General features: G+C 35.9%; 1 protein-coding gene across 1 annotated transcript in view; it reads right to left on the bottom strand.

Annotated features, from left to right (window-relative positions):
• LOC122158129 (regulating synaptic membrane exocytosis protein 1-like) overlaps positions 1-9,742 on the bottom strand; it is a 186,026-nt gene that overhangs the window by 131,900 nt on the left and 44,384 nt on the right. Inside the window, exons 4-5 of the mRNA XM_042814569.1 lie at positions 1,353-1,420; positions 709-819 (exon numbers count right to left, since the gene is read on the bottom strand). Coding sequence (XP_042670503.1) covers positions 709-819; positions 1,353-1,420 — 179 coding nt within the window. The remainder of the gene's footprint in view (positions 1-708; positions 820-1,352; positions 1,421-9,742) is intronic.

Below are 9,742 nucleotides of genomic sequence, written 5' to 3'. Positions count from 1 at the left end.
ATTATCCTTTTTTTTTTTTTAAATAAAAAAAACCCCCCCCCCCCCCCCCCCCAAAAAAAAAACAAACAAAAAAAAAACCAACAAAAAAACAGAGAAGCCTTTCAATCTATGTTTCCTACTGGGGCCAAACTTTTGTCTCACATTAAGAAAATTATGCTTGCTGCTAGCAAAAACCAGCCTTGTGCAAAACACTACAAAATGTTTAGTAGAACAAAGCTGTTTTTATCTTCTCTCCCTTTGAGAGGAATAAGTGACATGCCATTACCAAGTTCACAGGGGTTTTTCCTGATTTAATTCCCATCACAATAAGCCAGCAACCTGGACCACATGTGAGAGCTTGAACACAAGTAGAAGCTGACTTAGTTGTAAATGAATGGGAATGTTTCCTCTGTTTCTTGTTTTCTATTGGTTTCAGTGGAAAGAGGATGACACCTAAATTAAGTTTATCAGTCATTTTTTGAGCTCCATATTAATAAAAATACGCATATTTTTGAACACTGTACTCGCCAGCAGTCTCCAGAAGGATTCTTTTTAAGTGTTCTGGCATCTTAGGGACAAAAATCTGTGAAGTCCAGTACAAAATGAGTAATTTGGGATACTAAATGAATTGAAGTAACTGAAGAGTACTCTGATTTGGTCCATTAAGGTTCCAAACAGTCAGGTCAGCAGAAATGTCATTCATTAACCCATGAAGCATGTAACACTTACTTTTAGCCCCAGTAATGCACCTGATTCTTTTGGCATGGTTGTTCTCTTGTTAAGAATAACACGCCCAATTAAGCGATCTCCCTCTTTAGAAGGCTGCCACGTTACTGGATGCTGTTGATAAAAACAAGCAGTGAACAAAAATAAAAATAAAAATGCAACCACTATGTAAAAAATTTCAGCAGTAAGTCTACAGCTAGGTTTATATTACAATTAAATGTTTAATACAATTTATTGTTTAAAATAGAATGCTACTAATAAGATTAGACATTTGCTATTGATTTCGGGACCCTGAAAATTATAAGTTCTGTTCTGTAGTATAAAATGTATGTTGCACAAAGCATACATGTTCATTATACAATAATATCCTTTCCCACTCTAATAGAAAAAAATATTACTAATTTCTCCGGGAGCAGTACCACATTCACTGCTTCTTCTGTGGTTAGTATTGGATTTGAAATCTATTAAAAATTAGTAGAGATTTTGATAAAAATCCCTTCTGATTTTTATTTTCATGATGCATGAAACCAAATTTTCACACTCACTGTACATCATTTTTTTAAAATATCTAAATATGTATAGCAAACTGAAATTATCAGCAATCATTTTAGTTCATACTTACAACGTTCTTTTTCCTTGTTGCTTACCGAACTAATAGGAGATGTCTCCCTGCTGTGCCACGTGGCAGGATCCAGCCAGTAATAATCCAAGTCACCTGGAAGAATATGAATAGAAAGAAATGTGTAATCTCTCAAACAGAGGAAGATGTATGTGTGATCACTTCTTCATGCATGGATTTTAATGGTTTGCAATATTTTGATGAAGTGAATACAAAAACTGCAATGTTTGAATTAAATTGAACATATCAGTTTGAAAATAAGATAGACTAACTATAAGAAGAAACAAAACAGAAGTGTATAATAACACAATTATTTGGACCTCTATTTTTTCATAAATCACACTTCAGGACTAGTTGTGCACTCCAACACTTTTTGTCAGTAGACTTCCCAGAACAGACCCCAGTGCACAGTATTTACAACCCTCCTCCTCCTTCATCCCAATAAAATACACATAGGACCACAACTAATGATGATGCTAAAGAGAATACTTCACAAAACAGGCACTTAGCTATAGTTAAGGACAGAACGGTAGACCACATTCTAGAATCTGCGAAACAGTTAATCAATACAACCAGTACAGACAGAGGGACATGAGAGCCAGAGGAGAATACACAGATTACCAGGCAAAACAGCCACAGAAGAAGAGTAAATAGTATCAACAGCAATTATGAGGTTGCAATCTTTCGTTTTGCTTGGGACAAACTTACATACTATATACCTCGAGAATAAAACCTGGTCTGAAAGCAGCGGAAGGTTGAATTGGTTGCAAAAATTACCAACTCTACTGGCTGTTATCTACAATGATGTAACTGCACTCCTAAGATGGAAAATTAAGGAGCAGAACTGTAGTAAGAAGACCATCAGGCAGTGCAATTAGAATTTTCTTTACAAAAAGAAAGGGTGCAAATAGTACCGAGAAGGACTCTGAAGAATGATACTGGCTAGAACAGAACAAACAGAACAGGACTTTGGATTTGTTCTTCCAAAGCATTTCTGTCCAAGTGCTAATTTTACATGGGAGTTCTGAACCTTGTCACTATTTCATCCCTTAGGGTATTACTACGGCATGTTAGCAAAATGCAGTTGCGCCATTAGGACTGAAAGCTCCTTTCAAATATCTTTTTCAGTAACAGTGCTATATAGAAGTTCGGTCTTAAATAATCAAAGAGCTATTTTTGAAAGTTTTTACCTAAGGAAAGAAAAAGTAGACAATTCTGACATTTAACATACAGTGCTTTTTAAAAAGTAAGGAAACAAAAGCTCTAATAACCTAAAATTTAAAGTTTCAAGCTAGAGGCTAATTTCAGTGCCTGAAAGAAACAGTTACTTCTCATTGAGGTTTCTATCTATACCTGCACTTCAGGCATTTTTTAGCTTCATTATGGGAAAGAACCTCAGTCATTCGAAAAATCACAGAAAAAAAAAATTACAGAACAGTTCTCAGGATGTCCACAAGCTCTGTGTTGATCATTTAATAGCCACTGGGTAAAAACCCTAATTTCAGTAAGGACAGTGACTTATTTCAGATACCCTTAGTAATTTCGCCATGCTCTTAATCTTCAGAAAACAAATTTTATTTATTACTTACGAGACATCTTCACTATCTGATTTTATGGAACACATCTCCATAAGATTACTGTTAGACCAGTTCTTTTACTAGCACACAGTCATACAACAAATGTCCAAAGAAAGCAGGCTTTCAGCAAGAAAACAAAGGGTTTTTGCATTTACACAAAGGGTTTACTACTTTTCTGACTGTCTTTATACAAATACTTAGATGCTCATTATGAAATACAAGTTATATAACCATTTATAATACATAAAAAATTTAATACCATATCAAGTATGTGATCATATTCACAAGCTACTTTTAAAGAGCTTATTATTACCATTTGCATAACCACACAAGGCATTAGCTACTGCAGTTCTCGAATTTTGAGGGCTTAACTTCACATTTGAGATCTTGCATTTCTATTTTTATGGTTGTTCTCACACCTTTAAAAAGACTTCAGAGCTACAGCAAGAACAACAAAATGATGGAGCCAGACTGCCCCGCTGAGCTGTGCCAGCAAGCTGGGACCTGTGGCACAGAGCTCTCCAATTTTCAGCAATGGACTCCAATTTTCAGTAAAAAGCAATTCCCTTTTGCATACACTGGCCCCAACTCTTTGTCTCCAAGATTCAGTTCTCTGCAATAGAGAAATACTCAGGCAGGAATAAACCCAACTCCAGCAGGCAGAGATGAATCCCTTAGTTCTCAGGAATATTTTTGCTCTCTTTTTCTTTCTTCTTTCCTGTCTTCAAGTTTCCCTACTACCCCTTCTCCGGTTCTTTCCTGTACCTAGTATCCTCCACAAAGGTTTTGCTGTAGCAAGATCCTCTCAAACTTCTCTTTTGGCTTTCGCATGCTCACCTTCCCTTGTCCATCTGCTTACCCTGTCATGCTGTTCCTCCCCATCCATTCTTCTGCCATCATCCATCTTCTTTCTCCTTCTGCTACTGGCTTTGGTGTCTGCTCTTCAGCTGTGTACTTTAATCCCTGTGCCCCTCACAGCACGCCCCTTTATTCTAAGCTGCATCTTCAAAACCCCCCACAGCCCACACATGAATCCCTGGTCTTCTATCCCTTTCATCCCTCCTACCTGCTACAAACTTCCATAAATTCCAAGAAACTGATTGCTTTCATGTGTCCAGCCACAGGTTTGCTCATTTTTCTCTCTGTTCTTGGAAAATGAAAGTAGGAATTGTTCTGCAAACTCAGCTGTGCTGCGCAGCAGTAGCACTGGGCATGCATAAATGTAGTGAGTAAATAAATCAAAGTTCCTGACAGAAAGCCTACAATTTGGCCAATATTTTAAATATTCAAAAAAAACACATGAATTGGGGAGTAAAAAAAAAAAAGGGGGAGGAGGGGGGGGGAGTCCAAGTTGTTTTTAAAAAAAAAAAAAGACTGAATTCATGAATTTAAAATTAAAGTTTTAAATTCAGCATTAAATAACTCATTGGCAAGCAAGCTTTTAGTTGAAACTAAAGCAGTAAAAAGTTTTTTTTTGTTTGTTTTTTTTTTTTGTACAATGGAAAGTGTCAGTTTCTCTACACTAAATAGAATTATAATCAAACATACAAATTAAAATGTAATGGAAAAAAAAAATCCCCAAACGGACTTTAAAAATATTTTATTCCAGCAACATTAACACTAGATTTTTTTTTAATATATCTGCAGCTGAATAGTATAGTTTTAAAATATATTTCTTGTCTCATCTGCCTATTATTTCTTTTCTTACTGCTTACTTATGCAGTTCTTGCATTACAGTATCCCAGAAGTGATATTCAGTACCCAAGAACTGCATATTTCTTTAAATACATAAAACAACTTCACCGAGCCAGTATTGAAGAGTTCCAGGCACAGGTAAATACCAAGGAAGACTTTACAACCTGTAAGTGTAGTTTCACAATTTTGTAGTGAGATTTTGTCACTACAAAACAAACAAACTCAAACCCAAAAAATCAAACCCAAATAATCTATACACAAATTACTCTCTACACTGGCAAAAAATTACTAAAAGTAAGTGGTACTTTACAGATTTAAGACACTATGAAGAAAATAAAGTTCTACTGAGGAAATCATCAATTTAGCACATTTAGCTCAGCTTCAACTGCTTTCAATTGCTTGTTAAACAATGTTCTAAATTTAAAAATATGAAAAATGTAAAAATAATAAGCCTCTAAAAGACATGGTAAGTGTAGTACCATTACTTCTGAACATCATTAATATATTTCTATAAAACATACAGACATACTTTGAAATCGAGCCTACAATTAAAAAAATGTATTTGTAATTATAATTTAATTCAGACTAATGGAGTGAAAGAAGTATATCTTTATAAAATCCTTCTACCTAAGGGAGTAATTCAAAAAGTTGTATTCTCTCAGCAATAAAATACTTTTCCTATTAAGTGCTCAATTACTATATTGTTGGACTTCAATGTGCCACTGACATAAGTTACTTAACATGACACAAATTGGGCTGAGTCTTTTCTTGAGAAGTTTTTTACAGTCTTCAATCAAATTTCTAATATATTGCTTTGATTTTATGCCTGCAACACGCACACCTTCCAAATAAGGGGGAAAGCAAGCTCCAAAACACATTTTTTCTGAAATACTTCATCACAAGCAGTGCTATTCATCTGAAAAGTTGATGTTGTAATGCTGTGAAGTGAAATTCCACAAAACTGGTAAGCATTAGAAATGACAGCCTCGTCTTTGCTGTTAAGCTGAAACGTTGCTTTGTTAAAACAGGCACAAAATACAAGAAAGCCTGTTATCCTGTACGACCAGCCATGCTACTCCAATGAGTCCTGAATAGTAGAGATAAAACACCACAAGACGCTTTCCCAAATCCAGACTGTGTATGGAGAGTGGTGGTATTCAGCAAAGAATGTGCTTCTGGTGCACTGTGGAAATCCAGATGCACCAGGTCTGCAGCTGCTACTTAAGATGAGAAGCAGACAGTCTATTGATAAGATGCAGTCAGCCCACATTAAGCACTTACTTGAGTCTAACATTCAGCTGCTAATTAATAAGGCAGTTCTAGAACATACCTAGGAAACTCAGACAATTATTTTGAGGGGATGCATCTATAATTAAAGCACAAACTGGCTTCCTATACAGACAGATTGGATCTATCTAATTAACAGTCACAGAAGCCATCTCTGTATTTGTCTTTGTTAACTTTTAGGCTCAGATACAACGCGTATTAATGAGACAAAAAAAGCTCATCAAAGACCTGTTATATCCATCACAGCTCCCATGGAAGTGGATCAATATTTCATGGAAACGATCAAATGTTTCCTCATGTAAAATCAACAGAAGCCACATATCAACCCACAAAAATGTAAAGAAACACAGGATATCAAATTGACTGTTCTCTTTCCTCATCACCGTACTTAGAAAACCACTTTACTTATTACTGGTACATGTCAGCTTTTTACATGGGTAGACAGTAACAGGACAAGGGGGGATGGTTTTAAACTAAAGGAGGGGAGATTCAGATTGGATGACCAAAGGAAGTTCTTCACAGAGAGTGGTGAGGTGCTGGAACAGGCTGCCCATAGAGGCTGTGGATGCCCTGACCTTGGAGGTGTTCAAGGCCAGGTTGGATGGCACCCTGGGCAGTGTGATCTACTACTTGATCTGACAGCTGGCAACCCAGACTGTAAGAGGGGGGTTGGAACTTGATTATCTTTGAGTTTCCTTCCAACCCAAGCCATTCTATGATTCTATGTCTTCAGTGTACTGATTCTGTCATCAAAGAACACCTGGTCTCAATCACAGACATGATTAATTGTATTGTTAAATCAAGAGGACACTTCTATTTCCAAGAAAAATAGCAAAACTAATTAGCTGAATAAACAATGCATGTTTAAATCACTACAGTCAAAATGCTGACCAGCTTTCCAGAGAAAACACACTACAACCCTGACTTGATGTTCAGCCCTCACATGTAAGTGGTGAGCAGACAGTTCAGAAGCTACCCATTGCCTATATATGCAGAAATCCTCACAAAAATGCTCATTATCTCTTCAAATCAACTGACTTCAGATGCCTACAGTTAAGAACTTAAGTCATTGCAGAAGGTCTGTGTTTTACCATTTATGCAGCTTAAAGGCAGACTGCCTCATAGAACGTGTGGGAGGAATTCAACCACATGACTGCAAAGTTTAGGTTATATTTTGTACTAAAGATACATAATTGCATTGGATACAAGCTCCCTTCTGTCACATATAATCAGCACTGCGTGCTGAGACACTCCCAAGTTCCAGTAAAAACTGGAACATACAAGTGACAATTTAGACATATAATAGTCACATAGGGACTGTGCACTCACATGCCTGTGACTCCTAGAGCTCCTAATTTAGAGCCAGCCCCGCAGATTATCCCATCAAACACAATCTTCGGGCATCACAGCATAGGGGTAAAACACAAAATAGTTTTTCTTTACCTTCTCTAAATTTTTGAGTAACTAAAAGCGATTGAAAAAGAATCCACAGAGCTTTAGCGAGCACGACGCTTTTAGAACTAGATAACCAATAACCTACATACACTGAAAATCAATGTTTATTCTATACATGCATATTCTAGAAGATGGGGATATTTTGTATTTTTCCTGCACACAAAAAAAGTACACTTGATTTTATTTTGAAACAAACAGTTTAAAAATCTTTTCTTAAAGAAGCAGTTACATTATGAACACAGTGCAGACTGCAATGCTAATTGATACTTGCAAACCAGAGGTAGTTCAGCAAGGAGCAGTAAACTAATGAGATACCATTTCGTTTGTTAACACCACCAGTATTAAACAGGATCTAGTGAGAAGGAAAAATCCACATGACTTCTACTTTCGTGATAGTTACAAAGTTGTTTATTTACAAGAATGATGAGATCTATGCACGTCCACATTTATTTTTAATCTTGCAAAAGGCTGCTTTGCCAGTGATTGATTATTGAAGGCTCTTCCAATACACTTGTTTTATCAAGGTGTAAGGTGAGCTGTCTGTACGCTGGTTAAAATATAACATAGGTTTTTTATCCAGATATTTATTTAGCAAAGACTTTTTTTAAAACTCGTTTTGTGATTGTCTTTTGAGTAGATTTGCACACACATCTTTTGTAAGTATAGCTCTGGTGTTTGTTGTTGGCTGAAACAGGTTTGGCAGAAGTTCTACTGGTATAAGACAATCCAGCACAAAAACAACTGGGCCAACTTGTACTTCTGATGGGTATATCTCCTACCTGAATCATCTCCATCATTATAAGGTATCAAACCCAAAGATTACAGATCTCACCAACTGAACCTTGCAGTCAAAAATCATGACTTACCCAGTCAAATAGCAAATTGAGGATTTATGAATGTTTTTAAAAATTTTAATTAGGACACCCTAGAGAAGGGCAAAGCATAACAAAGAAGGACCTTAGTTTCCTGAATCATCAGGGAATTTGCTTGCGAGGAGCACCAGCTTACCTTTTTTTAGTTCCTTCACTCAAACATTGAGAGTGGTGAAGCATTCAGCAATCCCTTCCAGCTATATGATTGTTTTAATCCTACAGACACTGAAATTTTATTCTGAGGATGCGTAGGTCACTCATGCACTTGTGCAAACGTATATGATACAGTTTACAAAGCCCACAAAGGGATGATCTCAGAAACATGTAACACAAAGTCTTCAGAAAACGTGTTTTGAGTGATAAAGTATCTGGAGAGTCTTATAAATTTAAAATACCAAGCAAAATGCATAATATCCATTAATTCAAAAAGTTCCTTTAAAAGCATTATTCAAAACATTTTATTGAGGACAGTAGAAAAAGTGTTTAGCTCTACCAAGAATTTTTAATCAGCAGGCAAGTATTTTAATTGTTTTCTGACACTGCTGCAATATCTAAAAGGAAAGAAAAAAAAAAATCAAGAAAAAATTGGTTGCCTTGGGTCTAGCTCAGAGTCCTGATTTTACTGACTTTGATGAGTCTTGAGTGGTTGCTAATTCTGTAGATGGATGGATGTAAGGAGACTTTTCTGAAATTTAGAGCTTCTTTTAATTATTTTATTATATCCATTTAATTCTAACTCAATATTGATATTAAATTCTTTCTACTGTATTATCTGAGTTCCTGTTTAGTATAATTAGCACTATCTTTCTTTTGGCATAATCTTTGAGGGCAATATTTTCATTTTTATCTCCTTCGGTATTTTTCCTCTGGCAATTTCTAAAAAGATTCAAATTAACACTTTGTATCTTAATATTCATTAAAGCCAGATTCATGAAGAAATTGAAATTCAAATCCATGCAGCAAGTAAAATCTAGGGTGCTTTAGTTGTCATTACATAGAATTTTTAACAAGGATAAGCAAATGAAAAATAATGCAATGCTCTGAAGCAGCAGCTCATGCCTTTAAAATCCTATGGATATGATGCCAAGTGACTTATCAGTGCCCTGGTAGCACCTACAGCAAATAAGGGGGTGTATTTGAACATACATTTTCTCCTACTGTGGGGAAGAAAAAAAGGTATTTTTGCTCAGATACAGAAGATAATACACAGTGTTCATGAAAATGCTGATAGAAACAACAGCAACATGGAGCAGTACTTCTCATTATCCACAGGAATGGGACAGGCAGGAAGGCAGTGAGTTGTGTTGATCATCCAGCAAAAATGCACACACGAACAACCAGGTAGATCCACACAAGTCACTGGAGAAATAAACAAGGAAATTCCATTTCAGAACAGAAGTTAATTATCATGAAACTCTGGGGAGATAATTTACCTAAATATTATGATGAAAAAGAAATTCTGAGTTAAAAAAAAAAAAAAAAAAGCACAAAAACAAACAAACAAACAACCCTCTTGGTTGTCCTGTGCTTCA

This window comes from Centrocercus urophasianus, unplaced genomic scaffold, assembly GCF_019232065.1.
Source record: "Centrocercus urophasianus isolate 14NV4802_14NV808 unplaced genomic scaffold, USGS_Curo_1.0 seq_10, whole genome shotgun sequence".
NCBI classification, from domain to species: Eukaryota; Metazoa; Chordata; class Aves; order Galliformes; family Phasianidae; genus Centrocercus; species Centrocercus urophasianus.
The sequence above is the reverse complement of the archived record's forward strand: the minus strand, read 5'-3'. Positions and strand labels throughout refer to the sequence as shown.